Genomic DNA, 25,767 nt, shown 5'->3' with positions numbered 1-25,767 from the left:
AACTTTAATGTTATCTTTATCTAAGTTCAACAGATTAAATTATTTGAATAGATATTGCGTTATGATTGCTTCTTGCTTTGTCAAATCTACCTCAGTTATTTGAAACATAGCTTGCAATTTATATAGTCTGCACTCAAACTATATTTTTGGTGGTAAATCGGCTGGCGACATTTGTAACTATTAATAGGAATTTTCTGTTGTGAGTGTCGAGTTTGTGGCTACACTGAACAGGGTTGAAAACAACCCTGTTCAAAAACAACATTTCTGAGATGTTTTTGATTATCTACAGTGTATAAAATTTTACGACATTTTGGTGAGAAAATTAACACACACAATTCTGCAGTCGTCTGCACTTACCCTCTCTGACCTGTTTTGGCAGTCTGATTTGATTTATTAGCAGCTCTTCTGAATATAAACTTGTTTTTACGAGTCAAAGGTAATATTCCTTCTGTTTCTCAATCAAAAACACTTCATTTGACAAGTCTTTTATCCCTTTAGCGCATGTATACGAGATAGGCCCACATAGCCCATTAGCAGATGTTGCCGCATCTGGCCGCCCCTATCCACTACTGGATGTAAATGCATCGCCCGCATATTCCAATAGGGTCGTTTCAATATTTCAATTTTGCATCTTTCTTTTTGTAAACAATATCCCAGATGTTTATAAAACTAAAGCTTAACCTTTTGGGTATTGATTTATAGTCTGCTAAAATTAGAAGGTAATTATTTATACTGCCAATAGCAGGTGTGATATCCCATTGTGATGTAATAAGACCAAGAGGCAGAGTAATGTATGGAAAATTCCCAAATTCATTGATGTGTAAATCATTATATATATATTACGTCAGTTGAATTTACCATTAAAATCAATAAAGATTATAATTATTTGAAGATAATATTTTGTTTACAAACAATAGAAACAATAAGTAGCTGAGAAAATGATGAGTAAATTTTCTGTGGAGCTGATAGATGACCAGCATTGTTCCGGTCGTAAAATAGGTCAGGTGAACACATTTTTGCAAGCGTTTGGATGATCTAGATTCATTATTCATACCGAAAAACATTTATCGGCTTTCTTTTTGTGAACAATTTTATTAGGGGGTAATAATATAGTTAAACAGACACCCTGGACTTGATCTCTCAGCTGGATGACACGGATATTCCTACCTTATTTCTGTGTATTATACACTAGAACATCAATTGTCTGCTTTTTAATCCAGATGGGTCTTTTTTATGACAGGGGTTATACAATTTAGCTTGATCCCAGCATTTTTTTTACCCTTTGATTTATTGAAATTATGACATTTCAAAGAAATGTTACAATTCCATCTTGGAAATGCATTCACAGATGAAATTTTGATTTTAAGGTCATACTGCTGTATAAATTTGCTCTTTTTCAATTCCCCTAAAATGCCTATACAGATAAGGACTGATTATCAGTAAGTTGGCTATTGACTGGGAGGTGTCATCTGGCCACTTGCCTATGTGCTAAAGGGTTAACCATGACATATTTTATGAGTATTTTCTGAAAATCTAAAAATAGTAACTAAATATCAAGGTTACATTGTTTCCATCACTGTTTTTGACTGAAAATTAAAGGAATTAAAAATTCTACAGCTTTTAAACCCAATATACCGCTTTTGAGACCTAAAGTAACCTTTCTGTCATTGCCAAGTTCACATATCTGGTCTCTAGCAACCATGGATATGCTTAGCAACCACTTACCTTATTAGCAACCATATTTTGTTTTAGCAACCAATGACTTCATTGGCAATAGATTGCTTCCCTAGTTTCTTCTGTTATTTAAGTGAGCGATATAGGGTCATGTTTGCCCTCTTGTTCCAAATATGCCACAAAAACAGATGAGTGGTGGCATGATATTGTTATTTATTCCAAAAATGTTAAGTCTCTTTAAACATTATGTTACATATCCAGCTAAATTAAACAACATTTTACAAGATATGAGGGCTGTTACCCATGTTCATATATAGTATTTTTGCAAATAGTAATACAAGTCACATATGTTACACCAGGAGAAGCTGGAACAGGAAAAGAGGCAGCGTGAGCAGGCAATGCTGCAGCGGACTGGCGGGGTCCGGCCTGAGGGCATGATGGCGCCCCACCCATCTCACATGCCCCCAGCTATGCCACCCAGGATGGAGGGGCCTATCAGGTGAGTGTTAGATACTGCTCAAATTCTATGTTAGTATAGCTTAGTTAATTTTACAACAATAATTAAACAAGTTATAAATCACTCCTGTTGGCATGATGTTAAATGAGAACATTGTCGGGGGAAACTGAATACCTACTAGTCTGGCTTGATGACCACAAACCCATATGGGCCCAGGCTGGGAATTGAACCTGGCACTCCTTGATGAGAATAATTGATGAGAATATGTTAGTATTTAACAAAAATGAAATAATCTTATATTGTTGTGAATCCAATAGTATAAATAATGTTTAAATGTAAGTCCATACTGAATTAGGGTTTGGAAGTTTTGTTTTTTTCACAATTTAAAATAGCTTGTGACGGACATTATAGTGATTGACTTGTACCTTAGCAGGCACCCAGGACAGCCAGGGATGTTTGTACCTTCTGAGATGGGGGGCATGCGACCCAGGATGACTAGTCAACTCAGCCCCCACACACCAGGCCTCCAGCAGTTTGGGCCCCTAGGTGTGCCCCCTGGCCCAGGGGGTCCAGTACCCCCACCCAAACCTCCCACTCCAGGTACATCATCTCGAAAGACAGCTGTAAACTATTGAACTCTCAATGATACAGTAAAACTTGTTATATTAAAAATATTAGTTTGGTTTTTGCTGTCTATACACAGCCTTTTGTACTAAAGTTAACATTGCTACTGAGCAGCAGGTGAAATCATCTTCATTTCTAGTCTTACATTGGAGTAAACCCTACGGGATTGCTTTTTGTTTTAAGAAAATTTTGCATTTGCTTAAATATGCACTCTTACTCCCAAATGAGATTCACCACAATTAATACAATTGTTCTAAAATACCAAAAAGTTATTTAAGTGTCGAAAACATTGGTTCTTATGAAGGATACCAAGTTTATTTCGAAAAGGTGCAGAAAACACGGTATTTCTACCTTATGAAACGTTAGTAGATCATAGTTAATCTTTTCGCACTTACCAATCATTTAATATTTTTGTGTTTTCAGCTATTAAATACAAGATAACCAATTCAGAAATTTAATTGGATTTCCTAAGTATTGGTAAGAATATCCTAAGAAATCTTAGGATTTAATTCTTTGAATTACCAATCTTTTTTTATCTATTCCCAGGAATAAAGAGTTGGAATACTTTGGAAAACATGGGCGGTATTGGCCCCTTAATCCTATGTTTTCCTAAGTATTCTGAACTGAACCTGGATGCATAATCTTTTCCTATGTATTTCTAGATGGAAAACATTGGAAAGCATTGGGTTTTTACTAATTGGAGACAAATTGGAAAACATAGGTTTGTTAGGAGTTCCCAAGAATTCTTAGGTTTTCTTATCATTTTATATCTACCGAATTCTTAAGTAATCCAATGTTTTACAAAATGATGAGGGATAAAGCCTGTTCACCAGAATGCCTGTGAACACACTGAGACAAATTTACAGACAACATGTCATGTTATAAGTTGCACATGTCTTAGAAAACCATTTAATATCAAAAGGTACATTATAACTTTCTTGTTCAAAATGTCAACCACTATTATGAAAACAAGAAAATAGAAAACACTTTCTTGTAAGTTCCAGTTTTAGGTAACCAATTCCATTTGATCATGAAATGTAGATTACTTTTCTTAATTAAGGAGTAGTCATTTAAAACAAATATATTATTATACATTACAAAATCAGCTATTCTTTCATACAAACATATGTTGTTGGTTACATTTCTAAAAGAACAAATACTCAATTGCATTATTTAATACATAACTGTTGGCAAAGGTCTTCAACTGCATGATCAATCTAGAGTCAACTGCAAGTCCTTTTTGTGCCTGTGATACGCACAGAACGAGATAAAAAATACTGCTGCTGTTTAACCGCAATGAACATTCTTTTCATTATGTATTAAAATTATAAGTATTGCTCAGATTTTACTGCTTTAACCCTTTACTTCATGTAAACCTAAGCCATTTCAGGCTGCCAGTGTATGGCTTATCAGTTCATATCAGTACCCCTACTTCATAGGAGATTATTGATATTATTGGAATTTTAACCCTCATGTATTACAAACCTATTTTCTTAGTATTTCTTTTGGTTTAATCAATAAGTCATCAATGTAAAGTTTATAGAGAATTAAATTTCCAATCCTGTCATATAAATTTTATTTTGTTATCTAAATTATTTCCGCATGATATTCATAAATAAATAGAAAAATATGTCAAATTTGATGAAAATTAATTTTTATTACACTTTTATTTATCAAACATAACACAAAATATTATATAAACAACATATTTTTATAATTCATTTAATGCAACCTGAATTGAAACAAAGATGGACAGAATTAAAAAATAATTCACAACAAAGAAGCACGGTATATATTTATGTATATGAAACAGAAAAAAAAAAAAGTTGATCAACAGTCACAGTATGTATAACTTTCGGTTATTAAAACAATGAACAAATGAAGTTATTATTCAACTACTAAATGGGGCCTGCATGTTGTTGTTTACTAAATTTATATCGTTTATTGCATGTCCAGGTATTGTCATAATTGGGTTTGATTTTAAAAATCTTCATTTCTCGTATCCTTGTGTGCGTGACGCCGAGGTCCGAATTCGCCATCTCGACGTCGTACTCAAACTCATTTTGATCGAAGCCAGAATGTTCCGATTCGTCAGACAAACACTGAAATATAAATGGCATTATTCAGGAATGCTGTTTTAAACTGAAGTTTACAAGGGCAAAAATTAGCTCTACATTGCATTCTTGTGTATTAGAAAACACATGTTTCAACAGCTGATCGATGTTAAATTGGGTCATGTCAAAGTTTAACAATAGGGATAGTCATTATTTTATAACACATTTGTACTTACTTTCAATTTGTAGAAGCAGATGGGCATTTTTATGACCGGATTAGCGAAACAGAAATGACACATATGTCCCATATAATGATTTATGGCCTTTGTTTATACAAGCCAGATGATTTTTTGTTTATCCAACATGGCCAACATTTTGACACGTTTCCGAACCATGACCTGTGACGTCAGGCGCATGATCTATAAAATATAGTTGTATTATTGGTAGTTAATTATAACTTGCAGTATTGTGTAAATTTTCACGAGGAAAACGAGACAGGAATGCCCACAAACCTGCGCAGTCAATGTTTTACGCATCTTTGATACCAGTGACCTAATTTCGCGATTTTCCGAAATTCTTTTAATAGTAACATAGTGTTTTTTTAGTGCATTGTATTTATCCTTGTTTATACTTCATGAATATGAATTGATAGCGAATAAACAAGCATCAGGTATGAAAATAAATGCCCCTACATTACGAATACGTAGGATTACGTATCTATGAAGCTATCGATAAAACGTTAAGATCCGTATCTATGAAGCTATGGATAGATAAGTAAAATTGCGTATCTATGAAGTAAAAGGTTAATGCTGTATGAACGCAGTAGGGTAAGCAAGCAAATGACCAAAGATGCTCCAACATGCTTTATGAAATTAGCTCACATGCCCTACTGCGCTCTTACAGCATGAACACAAGTAAAACTGTTATCTCTCCTTAATTATATCATTATATAAACATGTACTTTCAACCAATGTGCATGAAAACATGGATAAAAAATTCAAACTAACACAGTTTATAAAGTTATTGTATTTAAGAAACAATATGTATGGACCTGTTCATTAATGGTTCATAAAGGTCATTCTGGAGCTTAAATGCTTAGTTATTAATGACTTTATTTTTTGCATCAGACTCACAGTTTTGTATTTACTGATAAAATTAGTTACACAATTGTTATTTTGGTTCTAGAACAACAGCGTATTAATTGATTCGCATTTGTCATTTTCCATGTATCAAGCTTTTTTAGTCCAGCAAATTAATTATCCATGTCAGTGACTTGGTGTGTGCTTGTTGAGAATAACATGAACTATTCATGAATGACAATTTGGACAAATCATGTTCATGAACTCCCACTAATAGTTAATGTTATTTGCAACAGGGTAATAATTTCATCATTCCTATACGTCCATTTATAACAGTTTTATTTTTTTATGACACAACACAATTAGTAAGGAGCCATTTAATTGCTTGCTGTAGACAGGTCCGTTTTCCTTATACACTTGATGACGAAATGCATCTGCGAAAAGATTTTTTGCTGTCATTCTTCTCGTGCATGTTTTTGTTGAAGTGATCTTTTCTTAACTCTGGAAGCTTTTGTCTGAGACTTTGACATCCATCTTCCAACCTGAAAAATATTTTCTTTTTTATTTGTAATGCCAACATTTTCCAATAACTAATGGCAAGTTGGCTATCAGATCAGTGTGAATTAAGATTTCAATGACGCAGGTATATTAATTATACCCCCGACAAAGGAAGTTTAAAGGGGGGTATATTTGAGTCACCCTGTGGTTGGTCGGTCGGTCCGTCCGTCGGTTTGTCGGTCCGTTGCAATTTACCTTGTCCGGAGCATAACTTAAAAACTACTAGATGAAATTGGATTAAACTTCATACAATGGTAGAGCATAATGAGAGGAAGTGCAGTGTACAATAACCATAACTCTATTCTTGCTTATTACTGAGTTATTGCCCTTTGTTACTTTTTTTGTCCGAAGTATAACTTGAAAAGTACTGGTTGGAATTCATTAGAACTTCATACAATAGTAAAGCACAATGAGAGGAAGTGCAGTGTTTAAGAACCATAACTCTACTTTAGCTTATTACTGAGTTATTGCCCTTTACTTGTTTTTTTGCGGTCAATTTTTTTTCCAGACATTAACCTGCAAACTACGAGATCGAATTTATTGAAACTTCATACAATAGTAAGGCACAATGAGAGGAAGTGCAGTCCACAAGAACCATAACTCTATTTCAGCTTATTACAGAGTTATGGCCTTTAATACTTTTTTCTTGTCCCGAGCATAACTTGAAAACTATTGGATGGAATTTAATAAAGCTTCATACAGTGATAGATCATAATGAGAGGAAGTGCAGTGTACAGGAACAGCGATTCTATTTCAGCTAATTACAGAGTTACTGCCCTTTGTTACTTTTTCTTGTCCAGAGCATAACTTGAAAACTATTGGATGGAATTTAATAAGACTTCATACAGTGATAGATCATAATGAGAGGAAGTGCAGTGAACAGGAACCGTAATTTTATTTCAGCCAATTACAGAGTTATTGCCCTTTGTTACTTTTTTCTTGTCCGAAGCATAACTTGAAAACTATTGGATGGAATTTAATAAAGCTTCATACAGTGATAGATCATAATGAGAGGAAGTGCTGTGTACAGGAACCGCAATTCTATTTCAGCTAATTACAGAGTGACTGCCCTTTGTTACTTTTTCTTGTCCGGAGCATAACTTGAAAACTTTCGTATGGAATTTAATTAAACTTCATACAGTGATAGATCATAATGAGAGGAAGTGCAGTGTACAGGAACTGCTATTCTATTTCAGCCAATTACAGAGTTATTGCCCTTTGCTACTTTTTTCTTGTCCGGAGCATAACTTGAAAAGAAGTAACTTAACTCATTTATAGATTGTCATAGGCAATCGTATATTCTGTGCTTTAGAACATCCAATAAATCAGTATTAACATCTCAATATTAGCATCACTGATATTGTTTAAAGCCTTTTGTCTAACTTTTTGAAACATAATCAAATGAATAACTGACGATGGTCCATAAAATGAAGTTGTCATTTATAGGTTGGCTTTCCAAATAGTTGAGTGCAATTTCATATCAGGGCGGCGTTCTGGGATATTAATCACCTTCAGTGATAGCTCTTGTTAATGATAGCTTATTTTATTCCTTCGAACCAAAGAGCTCAAATTTATTGAGTCTGATATTTTTTTAAAGATTCTCATTCGTGTTTGTCGGTTACAAATAAAATCCACTCCACCCATCCACTATATTGTTTTCAAAATCAGAATGAAAATCTTACCATGTACTTTGAAAAATTGTCCACTCACTGATGGATCATGCAATTTACGGCTTTGAATGTTTTTCTCCTTCACTGGTTGATTCTTTTGTGGACTGATGATTTGTTTGTTAGCTTCCTTAGGCCGGCTAAAATAGACGAAACAACATTTCAGACACTTAATTATAATTTGCTTGCATAGTGGTTATTATCCCCCGCCAAATGGTAAGGTTTCAGGAGGGGGATATTATGGCATTGTCCTTCCGTCCGTCTTTCCATCTGTCCTTCCATTCGTCCGTCCGGAACCATACCTTGGTAGGCATTGGTTAGAAAATGTTCAAACTTGGTCAGAATGTTCCCCTTGGACAAATCTCGACCACTTGTTGAAGTAGGTCACATGGGGTCAAAAACTAGGTCAATTCTTAGAAAATTCTTTGGAAAAAACTAGAGTCATTATACACGGTCAAATATCCATAAAACTTAATCAAAATGTTTCCTTGATGAGCTCTTAGACGTATATAAAAGTGGGTCACATATGATCGAAAATTAGGTCACTAGGTCAATTCTTAGAAAAAATTTGTGAGGAACTATATCATGGTAATGATTGGTCAGATTATGTTTAAACTTGGTCAGGATGTACCCTTTGGTGAAATATGGACCGCTTGTAAAAGTGGGTCACATGGGGTCAAAAACTAGGTCACAAGGTTAAATCTTAGAAAAATCTTCGGAAAAAAATAGAGGCATTATACATGGTCAAATATTCATGAAACTTAATCAAAATGTTTTCCTTGATAAACTCTTGGACATATATAAAACTGAGTCACATATGATTGAAAATTAGGTCACCAGGTCAAATCTTGTCAGGAATTATATCATGGTAATGATTGGTCAGATTATGTTCAAACTTGGTCAGGATGTACCCTTTGATGAAATATGGACCACTTGTAAAGGTGGGTCACATGGGGTCAAAAGCTAGGTCACAAGCTCAAATCTTAGAAAAATCTTTGGAACAAACTAGAGGCATTATACATGGTCAAATATTCATGAAACTTAATCAAAATGTTTTCCTTGATGAACTCTTGGATGTATATTAAACAGCATCACATATGATCGAAAATTAGTTCACAAGGTCAAATCTTAGAAAAATCTTGTCATGAACCATATCATGGTAGTGATTGGTCAGATTAGTATTCCACCTACTTTTCATTTTCAATCCATGAACTTTGCCTAATCAGGCGGGGGATATCAATTCAACGAATTTGTTTGTTTAAAAGATCAAGGGTCGGCAGCGATGCAATAGTCCATTAATGGACCAAAATTTAAAATGTTAAAAAAATCAATTTCTTCTTAGTTTTGAGGTTCCGTATTTAACAGGCATGATTCATACCCTTTTATCCATTGCAACATGAGAAATGTAATTAAGAGTTAAGCATATTTCATGAAATAAGATTTTATCAGATTTCAAATCAAAATGCTATAATGTCTTTAAACAAAAAGAGTATATTCCTGAGTCATATTTATTGAAACTGTCCAATCAACAATGTCTTGGGGCTTTGTATTGATTGCAGCTATATTTAAAAAGATATTTGCATATTTTAACCTGGAAATGATTTCTCATCCACTACTTTTCATTATTTTCCTGAAGAACTTTTTTATTTGACAAGATATGATAAAGAACTCACAACATTGTTGAATAGGTAGTCTGGGGCATTTTGACATATTAACAATGTGATAATGTCAACACACTTTTCTGAATAAATGTGAAAGGTTTTTTTATCCAAAATATTAATCCTCTATTGTAAAATTTGTTAACTCCTTACTACCCCAAAACATGTCCCCAATAATATATGTTTCACTCCCCAAAAAGATCGTTCCTCAAAACTATATAAAACATTGACTTTTTTAAACGTTTTAGTTTTTGACCTTCCCCATCCACTTTTGCATCGCTGCTGGTCCTTTATTATAACAATTGATCCTTTTTCTAGACAAAAATAGCTTACATGGATTAAGAAACAAATATAATAGCTGTTAAAATATATAACAATGAAGTATGAGCTGTATGCTAGTCTAAAACAATCATTAAAATGTGATTCTACACAAATGTTTTTCTTACGTTTGTTGCGAAAATGTATTACAACAAAACATATTTGCTCATTACTTCAAAATGTTGCTAGTATGTTATTTTATACAATAATGTTAGTGTAAAAGATTGTTATAAAAGTTATTGAATTATACTCCTTAGTACTTGGCTTGAACTTACCTTAAATAAATGAAACAAATCTTCAGTTTATTTGGCGCATCATTTCGACAAACATGGCGGGACTTCGAAATTATCTCCGCCAGTGTCAAGAGCATTTCGTCTTAAATGCGTAACTGTTAGAATATAGTTAAGTTAGAATATGGCTATTTTGTAAATATTTGAGAGACAATAGATTACAAGCAAATCAATTGCATTTTCCCCCATTCTCAGAGATCATGATCCATCTTATTTTATTTCTAATTAATGAAGATGTAAGCAATACTGGAAGTTGGAAGAAATACTCTGGACATCGCCTTGTGTCATTGTCAATGATTGTAGGGTTGTTTTTAGTTTAGTGAACCTAGAAAGAAGGTACATTAAACCTGTTTGACACCTAACTAACCAGTGTTGACCACAGGTGCTCATCACATTGCCTTGATACAGTAAAATATTTTTTTATATATTTTTTTTATTTTATTTTTTTGGTCAAGATAGTGAATATGTCATTTTAAAAAATATTCCACAAATTTTCACAAAAAAAGTTAGTAATAATTTTAAAGTAAATATTAAAAAAAAAATATATAAAAAATATATTACTGTAACCAGGCAATGTGACGAGCACCTGTGAGTGGAACAATCCATGGCACCTTGCATGATACATATGATATATGTGGTGCTTTAATTCAAATAGATTTAATTTTAATGTTCATGTTATTTTGATATGGAATTTTCTTTAAGCATGTTATTTTTTTAATTTATAATCTTAACTCTAAATGCACCAGTCAGTTGTAACCACAGCTACCTCAACTACCTGCCTATTGTTGATGCATCTTATTATATTCTGCTGGTCGTCATTAAACTTCGATGATTCAAGTTCAAGAAGTTATGTTCATGAAAATACCTCATGGACTGATGTTTTGATGAATTCTGTGCAACAGGTGATAACAAAATAATCCTCCCAAATATTAATCAATACCATTGGTAAACATTGGACATTATACTGAAAAAAATCTGAAAAAGGAAACTGTTGAATTCATAACTTATAGAGTAAGTTGAGCACATAGCTCAATGTCATGATACTAGATTCCTACTAATCCAAATGTTTGGATTTTCATTTTACAAAAAAATGATTTCATTTCTAAGTAAAGATAACTTTTTCCAATTCAGAAAAGATAGGATATGTTTGGATTATTATTCCTATCTTTTCTTTCTTTGCCAATTTAAATATCTAAAGAAGTCTAAAGAATTCTTTGGATTTGTTAGGATTGTCTATTCCAAAGAATTCCAATGTTTTGCAAATGAGAAAACATTGGTAATTGCTAAGAAATCTTAGGAATTGTTAGGATCTGAAAATACATTGAAATAATTTCTGCAAGGGTACAATATTGTTATCAGTAATTAATATTTTCCATAAATGTATTATTTAATAGCCATTTAAAGGTTTATCACTCTAAATTATGTTTGTTTTACATGTGTATATATTGATTTTGAATAAGAGTGTCACTTTAAAGACTAATCAGCTGTTAAAAATAGTTGTAGAAGATAAAATATGGACCAAAACCCTCATTACTTACTGAAACGATATAGACCTACAATAATGATTATTGGGTTTTTCCACAACTAAGTATAATATGATTATTATTTTTTCGGTGTGGAAACTGTTTTAATGTTATTGGTCGACTATTGACTTTTTGATTGTTCTTATCAAATATAAGTAAGAAAAAGGGATCAAAGTTACAGATAAGTTTTCCAATGCGATTGAGTATTGCTCCATAGTTTTGAAAAGAATTGGGTCTCTCACTTTTTAACCGAGTATTTCCAGTTTTTATTACCCAATCATTTTGATTTTAATTAATTGAGTAACAACAATGAATATTTACACCTCAACTTCCATTCCTGAAATGACCTGCTTTTCGGCAACTGCGTTCATCAATCGGTGAACGCAACATCTTCGGAAATGTTCGGATTGCAATTCATCGCATAACAAAATATACATGAAAACTATTGATCTTGTTATTGTTTGTATTGTGTCAGCAGGTCACTTAAAATATAAATCAACATTTTAAAAAGTGCTTAGTTATTATATTTTAAACGTTTTGTTGCCAAAAGTGTTTCAATTTTACGTTTATAAGTGATTTCAAGTGGTTGATCTTTTCCCGTGTTATTGTGACGTCATTTGAAAACAAATGTTTCCGGTAACAGTCCGGTCGTCCTATTTACAGAATGGGTGAAAAATGATTACTGAAAGGTGATCCGAAATGAAATGAAGTATTTTTTAACGTTTCTTGAATAAAATAATGAACCATTGTTGTAAATATAAGGAATGAATTGCGGAGTTGATGTCATAATCGGGGATATGAACGCAATTGGGCTGTTCAAAGTACGCGTGGAGTCCTTCGGACTCCACACACTCATATGACATATACAAAGTATATCATTATGACTATAACCCACAACACACATTGACTAAAGTAGCTATGGCATTAAGGCAATAATAGTCAGAACACTGTGTATTTTTAAAGATGTGCTCTTACTCCAAAACAAGACTTACCACAATAAAAGCAATTGTTTGAATATACCAAAAAGAATGAAGAAATGTCGAAAAACAATGTTTTTTATGAATAACCAAATTTAATTTGATTTTTTTTTTTCTCAAATGAAAAAATCACAAATAGGAAATAACATGCATGGTATTTAGTGGCTATTGTATGAAACATTTAAAGAAGGCTTTATAGCAAATTTAGTAAAACAGGTAACTTTGATTTTTCACTTATAACAAATCTGATGATACATACTTATGCAAATATCAGAAAAATGTAAAAGTTCATAACAAAAATGTAAAATGTAATCTTTTGTTTGATCTGTAAATTTTGGGAATCAATTAATCTTTAGTTTCTTTGCACTCTGCATGTATTTTGTGAGGTGCCTAGACTTCCTTCTCATCTTCCTGTGCCAATGTCGGATGGCTTGGTTTAGGTTGTATGACCCAAAATCTGGCCCTAGCTAATGGTCAGAAGCACATCTAATTTCTCAGTTCCGAAGACAGCCCTGAACTTGTTCTTCAATCTATTTTGAGTGCTGAAGCTGCGTTCACAGTCAACACTAGTTAATTGCACGCACAGAGCAATCCGGGCTAAGATGGAAGTTCAGTAAGGTTTTGTTATGAAGCAGTATGATGCGTCTGCAAAGAATCTTGGTGTTAAGACCCTTATATGAACCTCTTATCATTTCCTCTAGCTTGGGCCATTCTTGCCCAAGCTCTGCAGGGTCCAATAACGGTGCAACTTCTCTTTTTTCCTTAACAGTTCCAGCTACAAGATCCCTTTGAACTGTTTTCACAGTCTTTTAATAATTGTAGAAAGTTAATAATTGTAGAAAGTTCCTAAATGAGGCAATGCCTCTCTGCATGTCTCACTTGAGCTCTCGTTCACAATCTGTGCTTCAAACAGTCAAGAGTTCAGCGCCTGTGCCTGTAAATCACTCTTTCATGTTTTTCTGCATTTTCTTTAAGTAACTTGTTTGGAGAGCTTGAAATTCTAAATCCATGGTGGAACTAAAAGACATTTTCGCACCATTGCATCTCGCGTAATTGTCTTCAATGATAATGTCTGCTTTCATTTTCTTCATGGCTTTTCCATCATGTCTTTTGAAGTTTTCAAGGGCCCATAAGGTTGCTTCTAGGGCAGGTGATACGTCACTGAATAGCAGGTTCTCCTTTTGAAATGTACAACTCAGGGAGGCAATTTCAGAGTGTACATCAAACATGAAAGCAGTTACAAGAGCAGCCTTGTAGTTGTTAAAATACTTCAGAAGACCTTTTGCCACATCATTCTTGTCTGCTGCAAACTTTGACAAAGTGGCAACTACTGAAGCAAAGCTTTCATAAACAGCCTCCACTGCTTTCTTAAGTCCTAGCCACCTGATTGAGTGTGGTTCCTTTATAGTGAGGTCAGGCTCTTCAAGAACAGACTATATTTTCTTTAGTGTAAGGGCACAGGTGCTGCTAGCACTTATGAAAAAGTATAATGAGCTGAATTTGTCCCAGGTAATTTTTTCTTGATGGTATCACTGCATGCAAGGTTAAGTCTATGCGCCACACAGCGAGTTTGTGCACAGAAGGGGGAATATTTAGATTGTATCTGTTTTCCTGCTCCTGTCTTTCAGTGGCTAATGATGTACATTTTAACATGTTTAAGTCCAGATTTGTCAAGTTAGTCATTACACAGTTGACAAGAGTATGAACACAGCCATCATCAATGTCAGTATTGCACAGAAACTTTGTGACAGGATTTCCTTCTTTCACATATCTCACACATATACTCCATCTCTTTTCATTGCCTACATCTGTAGATTCATCTTACATTATTCCAAAGAACTCTGAATCTTTTATTTCACCAACAGCATTGTCTTTCAATGTCTTGCTGATTGATTTTTGCACATCTGTAACAGTATCATAGCTCAAGATTTTGTACAAAGTAGAAATGCCATTTGCAGATTGAAGCTCAAGAAGCCCGTTGTTATTGGAAGATGGGATTTCAGACTTAGCTGCAAAGTATACTGTGTTTAACAGTATTTCATCTTCTTTGGCTACTTTCATTTCAATTTCACATTCATCTTTAGAACTTGCTTCTTCTCCTTGTATTTTTAGCTCACCTGAGCGCGAAGTGCTCAGTGTGAGCTATTGTGATCACCCTGTGTCCGTCGTCTGTGTCAGTCGTCCATCATCAACAATTTGACTGTTAACACTCTGGATGTCACAATTTTGGCACAATCTTAATGAAACATGGCCAGAATGTTACCCTCAATAAAATCTTGGAAAAGTTCGATATTGCGTCATCTGGGGTTAAAGACTAGGTCACCAGGTCATATTAAAGGAAAAGCTTGTTAACACTATAGAGGTCACATTTATGACTGTATCTTCAGTAAACTTGGTGAGAATGTTAATATTAATAATTTAAGGTCAAGTTTGAATCTGGGTCATGTGCGGTCAAAAACTAGGTCACCAGGTCAAATCATAGGAAAAGCTTGTTAGCACTCTAGAGGTCACATTTATGACTGTATGTTCTTGAAACTTAGTCAGAATGCATTTGTTGCTTAGCTCTAGGCCAAGTTTGAATCTTGGTCATGTGCGGTCAAAAACTAGGTCATCAGGTAAAATTTAAGGAAAAGCTTGTTAACAACCTAGAGGACAACTTAGTCAGAATATTTATATTGATTAGCTGTAAACCAAGTTCGAATGTGGGTCACCTGCAGTCAAAAACTAGGTCACCAGGTCAAATTTAAGGAAAAGCTTGTTAACAATGTAGAGGTCACATTTATAACTGTATCTTTATGAAAGTTGGTCAGAATGTTTATATTAATAATCTCTAACTCAATTTTGAATCTGGGTCATGTGTGGTCAAAAATCAAGTCATAAGGTCAAATCATAGGAAAAGCTTGTTAGCACTCTAGAGTCACATTTATGACTGTATGTTCATGAAACTTAGTCAGAATGTTTATATTGATTAGCTCTAGGCCATGTTCGAATCTGGTTCATGTGCGGTCAAAAACTAGGTCACCAGGTCAAATAATAGGAAAAGCATGTTAACACTCTAGAGGCCACATTTATGACCATATGTTCATGGAACTTGATTAGAATGTTATTTTTTAGGTAGAGTTTGAAACTGGGTAATCAGAGGTCAAAAACCAGGCCACTAGGTCAAATCATAGAAAAACTTTGTAAACACTGTGGAGGTTACATTCTATCTTTGATCACCATGAAACTATGTCAGAATGTTTGTGTTTATGAAGTCTATGTCAAGTTTGAAACTGGGTAACCTGAGTTCAAAAACTAGGTCACAAAGTCAAATCATAGAAAACATTGTTAAAACACTGTTGAGGCCATATTTTCTACTTTATCTATATGAAACCTGGCATGGTAAGGTTTGCAACTGGGTCATCCATGATATTAAAAAAATCATCCGTGATATTAAAAAAAAACTTGGTCACTAGGAAGGATCTAGCCCCCTGTCACAATTGCCCTCGCCCAGAAAACACTTATTTCGCACTTGAGTTGGATCAGGTGAGCGATACAGGGCCTTCAGGACCCTCTTGTTTTCTCAAGTGTACATTTTTAGCTCCACTGGCCGAAGGCCATGGAGCTTATGTCGTCACAGATTGTCCGTCGTGAGTGCGTGCGTGCGTGCGTGCGTGCGTAAACTTTTACTTTAAACGACATCTCCTCTGAAACTGATAAGCGGATTTTGACAAAACTTCACAGGAATGTTCCTTTGGTGGTCCTTTACCAAAATTGCTAAAATGGTTCCGGTCCATTGCGCAATATGGCCGCCAGAGCTAAAAATAGCAAAATCTTTAAACGACATCTCCTCTGAAACGGTTCGGCAGATTTTGATGAAACTTGACAGTAATGTTCCTTGGGTGGTCCTTTATTAAAATTGCTCAAATGGTTCTGGTCCATTGCACAATATGGCCGCCACAGCTAAAAATAGCAAAATCTTTAAACGACATCTCCTCTGAAACGGATTGGCAGATTTTGATGAAACTTGACAGAATTGTTCCTTGGGTGGTCCTTAACCAAAATTGCTCAAATGGTTCCGGTCCGCTGCACAACATGGCTGCCAGGGCAAAAAAATAGAAAAACCTTTAAAGAACATCTTCTCAGAAACCGATGATCAGATTTTGATGAAACTTAACAGAAATGTTCCTTGGATGGTCCTTTATCAAATTTGCTTCAATGGTTTCAGTCCACTGCACAAGATGGCCCCCAGAGGTAAAAATAGAAAAACCTTTAAACGACTTCTCCTCAGAAACCGATGATCGTATTGCAATGAAACTTGACAGAAATGTTACTTGGGTAGTCCTTAACCAAAATAGCCCAAACAGTTCTGGTCTGCTGCACAACATGGGCACCAGAGCTAAGAATAGAAAAAAACATTAAACTACATCTTCTCAGAAACCGATTATCAGATTTTGATGAAACTTTACATAAATGTTCATCGGGATGCCCTTTAACCAAAATTGCCCAAATGGTTCCGGTCCGCTGCACAACATGGCAGCCAGAGCTAAAAATAGGAAAAACCTTTACACCACTTCTCCTCAGAAACCGATGATCAGATTTTGATGAAACTTGACAGAAATGTTCCTTGGGTGGTCATTAACCAAAATTTGTTAAATGGTTCCAGTCCACTGCACACCATGGCTGCCAGAGCTAAAAAATAAAAAAAACTTTATACGACTTGTCGTCGAAACCGATGACCTTTTTTCGATAAAACTTGACAGAAATGTTTGTTTGGTGCTCCTTTACTCAAATTGCCCAAATCATTTCGGTCCACTGCACAACATGGCAGCCAGAGCTATTAAAGTAAAAAAATAAATAAATAACTTCTCCTCAAAAATTGATGATTGTATTTCTATGAAACTTGACGAAAATGTTCGTTAGGTGGTCTTTGCTTGAACCTTTTGGCCAGTGGAGCACAGGCACTGATGTGCCTCTTGTTTAAGTTCTTCAACTGCTCGTCTGTGCTCTTCACTGTCATTATGCCTTTTAAGACTACTTTATTTTAGGGATGGCAACGAGTACCCGATTACTCGAGTACTCGATCGAACGTCCGAGTACTCGAGTACCAAATCACTACTCAAGTACTCGGATTTTTTTTAAAAAATCTATAAAAATCACCAAATACACGATTTACAGACAAAATATCAGATCTGGTTAGTTGCCAAAAGGACAATTTACGGTCCCTCTAATCCCCGCTTTGTATACAATTGACATCAATCAATTAGTTGACAGTTGTTGTGATAGTTGCAAACTGTCAACAAAGGACCACTATTTCAAATTAGCACTAATGTCAATTAGCGAAGTTTTGATAGCGGTACTTTCACCTACACAATGCTATGGTATACCAATTAGTTTAAACATTATATGTTTTACAACGATTGTGAAGAAAGCTATGATAGCTTGTACTGAGTCACTCTCGTTGGCACTATGTTGCGCGAGAGTGTTGCCTTGTGTTGTATCGACCGTTGCGAGAGTTGATTTCTTAATAGGCGTATTTTAATTATTTTTGCAATGATTATCATATGATTGGTTGATATTTTGAATCAAGAATTATGAATATTTATGAGGTAAACAACAATTACACAGTAGGAAAAACTGTCATTTAAAAAAAAAAATTTGTAGAGTAAACAACCAAAAAACTGAACTTCGTATTGAATTTCGTTCACTTTTTTATGTATGCTATTAATTTTTGTTCATTGAAATTCTGATTGTTGTTCATTTCTGCAGTGCATACTTGTATAAAATGAAACGAATAAAACAAATTAAAAGCCTGAAACAACATTTGTTTTCTTTTTATATCATTTGTTTTGTTAAAATACGTAATGTAGTTTACTTTAAAGGTGAAAATGACCAATAATACGACCAACGCACAATATACGCCATTTACGATACATGTATCGGTACACAATCTTGTCCTCGCGAACACATATTCAATTTGACCGAGTAATCGAGTACCCGAGTACTCGATCGAACGATCGTCCGAGTACTCGAGTATTAATTTTACTACTCGTTGCCATCCCTACTTTATTTGTATATTTGTATATTAGTAGTTCCTTCTTCAGTCCAAACACTAGTCAATTTCAGCTTTTTCAGCTTCAAACATGTTGCACATTTCATTGTCATGCACATATACACTGTGCTGATATCTAGCCAGGGGTAAGTTCTTAGACTGCCAATCTGCCAGGGTTTCCTTAGCAAGTTCTTCACCTATGGATAAAAATTAAAAAAACTTTATTTTGTAAGTCAACAAATATCATGAACATACAGGGCTGTCATTCCCCATCTTTTAACAACATATTACTCCTATATATTTGTGATAAAATATATATACAAAGAGTCAAATTCCAATAGTTTCCTGAAGTTAGCACGAAAATATGTTCATTCCAAAAATTTATTTTTTGTCAAAACTCTTAATCTGTGCTAGTGCAGCTTAAAGATCAGAAAATGTCATAACTTTGTTCATTACGATTCCAAATGATAGCATAATCATTTAAATTATTTGTAAAGAAATCAACTGTTTGGAATATTATTTGCTTGTATTTACATAGTAAACATACCCATATGTGTTTTGGCTTTCAACTTGCCATGAGTCAATATCGCTAAGAAGCTGGTTGATTATTGACCCTGCAATTCCTTTAGCATCCCATGAGAGCACAGAATCCTTTATTATTGTTTCTGATATTTCACAAACTATTTCCGATGATGATGTTGGGTTTAGATAAGATGTTAGCAAGTTTGACTGGGTTGGTAGTATTTATTTTTTTTCGACCTCTTTTATGCCCCCAAAGGTGGGCATATTAAAATTGCACCGTCCGTCCGTCCATCTGTGTGTCCGATAACTTGTGTCCGGGCTGTAACTTTCCCTTGTATGGACAGATTTTAAAATAACTTGCCACATGTGTTCCACATACCAAGACAACGTGTCGCGTGCAAGACCCGTGTCCCTACCTCTAAGGTTAAGGTCACACTTAGTGCTATTCACAATGGAGTGCTGCATATAAGGACATAGAGTATAGGATATCGTGTCCGGGCTGTAACTTTCCCTTGTATGGACAGATTTTAAAATAACTTGCCACCTGTGTTCCACATACCAAGATGATGTGTCGCGTGCAAGAGCTGTATCCCTATCTCTAAGGTCAAGGTCACACTTAGGTGTTTATTCACAATGGAGTGCTGCATATAAGGACATAGAGTATAGGTTGGTGTGTCCGGGCTGTAACTTTCCCTTGTATGGACAGATTTTATAATAACTTGCCACATGTGTTCCACATACCAAGACGACGTGTCGCGTGTAAGACCGGTGTCCCTACCTCTAAGGTCAAGGTCACATTTAGGTGGCTATTCACAATGGAGTGCTGCATATAAGGACATAGAGTATAGGTTGTCATGTCAGGGCTGTAACTTTCCCTTCTATGGACAGATTTTAAAATAACTTGCCACATTTGTTCCACATACCAAGACGATGTGTCGCGTGCAAGAGCTGTGTCCCTACCTCTAAGGTCAAGGTCACACTAAGGTGTTTATTCACAATGGAGTGCTGCATATAAGGACATAGAGTATAGGTTGGCGTGTCCGGGCTGTAACTTTCCCTTGTATGGACAGATTTTAAAATAACTTGCAACATGTGATCCACATACCAAGATGACGTGTCGCGTGCAAGATCTGTGTCCCTACCTTTAAGGTCAAGGTCACACTTAGGTGTTTATTCACAATTGAGTGCTGCATATAAAGACATAGAGTATAGGTTGTGATGTCGTGGCTGTAACTTTCCCTTGTATGGACAGATTTTAAAATAACTTGCCACATGTGTTCCACATACCAAGATGACGTGTCGTGTGCAAGACCCATGTCCCTACCTCTAAGGTTAAGGTCACACTTAGGTGTTTATTCACAATGGAATGCTGCATATATAAGGACATAGAGTATAGGTTGTTGTGTCTGTGCTGTAAATTATTCTTGTATGGGCAGATTTTAAAATGACTTGCCACATGTGTTCCACATACCAAGACGACGTGTCGTTTGCAAGACCCATGTCCCTACCTCTAAGTTCAAGGTCACACTTAGTGTTTATTTACAATGGAATGCTGCATATAAGGACACAGAATATAGTTTGTCGTGTCCATGCTGTAACTTTCTCTGGTATGGGCAGATTTTAAAATAACATGCCACATGTGTTTGACATACCAAGACGATGTGTTGCATGCAAGACCCATGTCCCTACCTCTAAGGTGAAAGATACTCTTAGTGTTTATTCACAATGGAATGCTGAATATAAGGACATAACAGTGTAGGTTGTCAAGTATGGGTGGTATTTTTTTATGTTCAGAGGCAATTTAAAATAACTTGCCATATGTATTTGACACGTAAAGGCAAGATCAACTTTTCATGTACTGACCTTGTTCATAGGTCAATGTCACATACTGTGACAGCTCTTGTCCTTGTTGACATCTTCACAGGAAAAGTTGCAAATAACATGTGAGTTTCCACCTGCATCCCTGTATAATCCTATATAGTCTTATTTACTTGTTTATCAAAGGAAAACTTCTTTAGGCAAACCCTGCAGTCTTCGAAGATTTCAGACTTGCTTCCGAAAAATGATCAGGCAATTAGGAAACCAATATATATTTTTGACTGAATTAAATAAATCGAATGAACTTTGGCAATTTAGACAAAAATGAGTTCCCAATTTTCATTTTTAATTCATTACCCCTCCTTTTTAAATTAATTGCGTATTCTGCCTTTTCTTATGCCTTTTGTTACACATCCATATTTAAAACAATTGGGTTTTCTATGATTTTAATTGCATATTTATGTGAATACGCAGCTAATCTGTAACTCTGGGGATATTTTGAACCAAGAAAGCATTTATTAACTTAACTTTAACAGGTACATTCTGTGACACATATCTACAAGACCTGTTGGTAAGGTTTGAATGCCAATATTAACAAATGAGGTACAAATGATTTGATAAGATCACAGTCTGTTCAATAACTTTGTCATCTTTGCAGTTTTGATACGAAACTAAGATTGAAGATTATGTTTTTCGCCACATACTTAGCACACACATTTTTCAGAATTTAAAGAGAAAGTCCACTTGCCATACAAAAGAATCTGTATTTTTTTCTTACAAATCCGGCATTTTGTTTGCGCTGAAACATTTTTCTCACTTAATGTTTGCATGGAACAAACTTTGCGGTTCCCACTTGGTATTTGAGAAGCTGGTATTGTTTTAGTTGATGGCACCCCAGACATGGACAAGCAGCATTTTGTATACGAGAACTGGCTTACGAAGCAGAGGGAGTACCTCGACATGAGGGTCAAGTTCCTGGAGCAACAAATACAGAAGCAAAAACGTACAAAGAAGGCCATTAATGCCAGGAATAGACAGGTAATCTTGCACAACTTAACAGGGTAACTGGAAACTTTCACTCAGAGCTGCCTCAAAAAAGTAAGAGGAAAAATATTTTCCTAAATATTGGAATTGTTTAATTTTATTTTATTTGTGGATAGTTTTTAATTCTGAATGATACAAATTATTGCGAGGTAATAAATAGGCTTGTAAGTAGTAGATGATGTGTTGATCAGTAAATGTGTAAGTGAGAGTTGGTTAATAAACGTAGTTGATGATAAGTATACTTGTAAATAGTTGATGATGAGTTGATTAATGAATTAAGAAGAAGTAAATGATGAGTTAGTTAATACATTAGTAAGAAGTAGATGAAAATGTTGATAAATAGTAATAGACTTATATGTAGTAAATGATGAGTTGATTAATTAACCTGTAAGTAGTTGATGATGTGTTGATTAATAAACATGTAAGTAGAACATAATCAGTTAAGGACTATGTGCTTAGGCAAAGAAGAATGGTCAGGAGATGCCTGCCCAGGATGTGATGGAGCTGGAGCGGGCCAACCAGGAAGTGAGCATGCTCAACAAGGAGTTAGACGCCATGAAGAAACAGAGAACCAAACACCAACTAGCCATACAGGACTACCGCGGGAAACAACAGGTATACACGCCCTCCAACCTTTGTCTTCTTTACTTATTCTTGTGCCCTGTACCCTATAAAACATTTGCCTACTTACAGGCTTTTTCCACATGTACACCCTGACTTCATTCTGACCATTATCCCCAGAATCATCTTATTCATATGTCCATGTTCATCAAGTCAGGCTACTAATACTTAATTGTTGTTAAGGGCTCGACTATTAGAAGAATAAGGAGGGCTTTACTACTCGCCCCAGCGTAGGTGTCTGGTTAAAAATTTAGGGCAAGTTGGGATTTTCACTTATAACTACAATACCCTTCATTCAATTCACTTAATACTTCACACAGTTGTTCAGGAAAATCACTTAATGAGGTAAGATAATTCCATATTGTCCTTAATACAAATTATTGCCCCTGATTAACTTTGGAACTTAGGTTAAAGTTTTAGGGCAGGTTGGGATATTTATTAATAATATCTTTATCCTTCATTCAATTGGCTTAATACTTCACACAGTTGTTCAGGACCATCACACAATGAGGTTACATAACTTCATATTATCCTTAATACAAGTTATGGCCCCTGATTAACTAAGGAACTAAGATTTAAGTTTTAGGGCAGGTTCAAGTTTTAGGGTAAGTTGGGATTTAATAAAAAAAACCTTCTATACCCTTCATTCAATCGACTTAATTCTTCGCAGAATTATTGACGACCATCTTACAACAAGGTTACATAACGCCATATTATCCTTTATACAAATTATGGCCCTTGATTGACTTTTTTTTTCATTTATTTACTTACTTAACCAGATTTTTACAAAGGGAGAACTATTTATTATAATGACGTGCCTCATTTTGTGGGCAGGCTGGTTGCAGAGCAGCATCAAAGTCACCATGTGTCTCCAATAATAGCTAGGTTTGACATATAGTGACCAGGCTTGGTATATAGGAAGATTTTATGGAGACTTTTCTTCTGATTGTGTTTGAGGTCCCTATGATCAAGGTCAAGGTCAAAGCAACTATTTATAAAAAAAATGGTTAGTATTGAATTAATTGATAAAGGGTTGACATATTGCGGCCAAACTTAGTATATATATGAAGATTTTTCCAAAGACTTTTTCATGAGATTATGTTTTGGGCCCAAAGACTTATGGTCAAGGTCACTGTTGCTAAAAATGACAAAATGTTTAGTACTGAACAACTTGTGTAATGGTTGACATAGAGTGACCAAACTTGGTATATAGGACAAGTTTATGGAGACCTTTCATTGACCCCCTTAGGTCAAGGTCACTGTTACTAAAAATAGAATACAGGTTGGTACTAACTTTAATTATGGTTGACATACTGTGACCAAACTTTATATGTAGGAAGAGTTTATGGAGGACTCCCATGGGATTGTGTGGCCCCAAGGATCAAGGTCTCTGTTACAAAAAATAGAAGAAAGCAGTTGAAAATGAATCTCTTTTGCCAATCATTTAAAAACCTGGTTTTGTCACATCGATGTTCTTGTTGACTTTTTAATTATAATTTTTTATTGCTTTTGACTGGCACATATTACATCATTGTTTTCACTTCTAAGACAAAGCAGCATAGTCGAGCACCCCGCCTTATGGAAGCTCTCGTTACAGTTATTGTCAATATTTATCTATGTATTTGTTAAAGAGCTTATACAGAGCAAAGATAAAAAGTGTAATATGTTACTGTTCCAGGAGCGGCTTAGCCAGCAAATGGCGCAGCATGGCCAACCTTCCCCAGGGACAGGACCTGGGATGCCACATGGGACAGGGCCTGGGATGCCCCACGTGATGGGACCTGGAATGCCCCATGGGATGCCGCCTAACTCCATGCCGGGCATGCAGCCCCCACTGCCTCGCATGCTCGGGGCCCAGGGCTCAGCCCGCCTCACCCCAAGCATGAGGCAGGAGTATGACATGTACATGCAACAGAGACTCAGACAGATGGCCCCAGGCATGCCTCAAGGCCAGAGAATGCCAAGACCCCCAATGATGGCTCCCGGGGCCACGCAGGGAGCCCAGTCGCAACCAAGAATGGCCATAGGAGTAAGTAGGGGACAGCATATGGAACCCTTGTTCTTCCTCCAATGCATTCTTTATATGTAATATATTTATCAAGCAATTCATTCATTAATATAATGCATAAGTTTTGCACAAAAGATATGTCATTGTTGTTAATAGTTCTTAACTCATATTTCTTACTACTTTTCCCTTCAAATCTTACATGGTTTACCCAGGACAATAACCCGTTCAGTGACAACTACCAGCAGCAAGAGCAGATCGAAAAGATAAGAGAAAATCAAGCCAAAATTACTGATAAGCCAGGTATGCTTGTGGGTGTTACATATTTAGAGATGGCTATAAAATGTTCAACAATTTATAACAAATATAGTAAATTATTAGCAGAACAAGTTCATCTTAATTTTTTCTCAAGATGTTTAAGGAAAGACATTCAAGTACTATTATTTAAATGTGGCATTATTGCTGGAACACTGAGAGATGGTCTTTGTATTGTTTTATGTTCAGAATGTGGAGGAGTGGAGGGCCCAGTAGGATCTGGGGGAGTGCAAGGTTTCAGTGAACACCCTCGATATCCGGGCCCAAGAGAGCCTCAACCACCTCAGTCTGTCATGGTGTCGGGCCATGCGCAACTCCCCAGGGTACTCAGGTTCCCAGGGCCACCTGTGGAGGGGGCCCAGGGGGCCTGGGTTCAGGGTTCACGGTTCCCAATGGAACAGATTGGGCCCCGCTTGCCAGCAGCCCCTGGGCAAGAGCAACACAGACAACCTGGGGCTTTCCCTACTACGCCCACCTCCAGCCAGCCATTAGGCACAGGTACGACAACAGTTATCACTTTCATTTCAATCAG

At 35.6% G+C, this 25,767-nt stretch overlaps 1 protein-coding gene across 7 annotated transcripts in view; it reads left to right on the top strand.

Annotated features, from left to right (window-relative positions):
* The window catches only part of LOC128234614 (histone-lysine N-methyltransferase 2D-like), a 258,013-nt gene that overhangs the window by 143,491 nt on the left and 88,755 nt on the right, over positions 1-25,767 (top strand). For 5 of the 7 annotated variants that reach the window (XM_052948961.1, XM_052948962.1, XM_052948959.1 and 2 more), the window contains exons 38-44: positions 2,034-2,173; positions 2,562-2,731; positions 22,134-22,288; positions 22,754-22,909; positions 24,594-24,944; positions 25,136-25,223; positions 25,425-25,733. In XM_052948961.1, coding sequence (XP_052804921.1) covers positions 2,034-2,173; positions 2,562-2,731; positions 22,134-22,288; positions 22,754-22,909; positions 24,594-24,944; positions 25,136-25,223; positions 25,425-25,733 — 1,369 coding nt within the window. The remainder of the gene's footprint in view (positions 1-2,033; positions 2,174-2,561; positions 2,732-22,133; positions 22,289-22,753; positions 22,910-24,593; positions 24,945-25,135; positions 25,224-25,424; positions 25,734-25,767) is intronic. The other 2 variants (XM_052948963.1, XM_052948960.1) reach the window with 1 other exon arrangement.

The sequence above is a fragment of the Mya arenaria genome, chromosome 5, assembly GCF_026914265.1.
Source record: "Mya arenaria isolate MELC-2E11 chromosome 5, ASM2691426v1".
NCBI lineage: Eukaryota > Metazoa > Mollusca > Bivalvia > Myida > Myidae > Mya > Mya arenaria.
The sequence above is the reverse complement of the archived record's forward strand: the minus strand, read 5'-3'. Positions and strand labels throughout refer to the sequence as shown.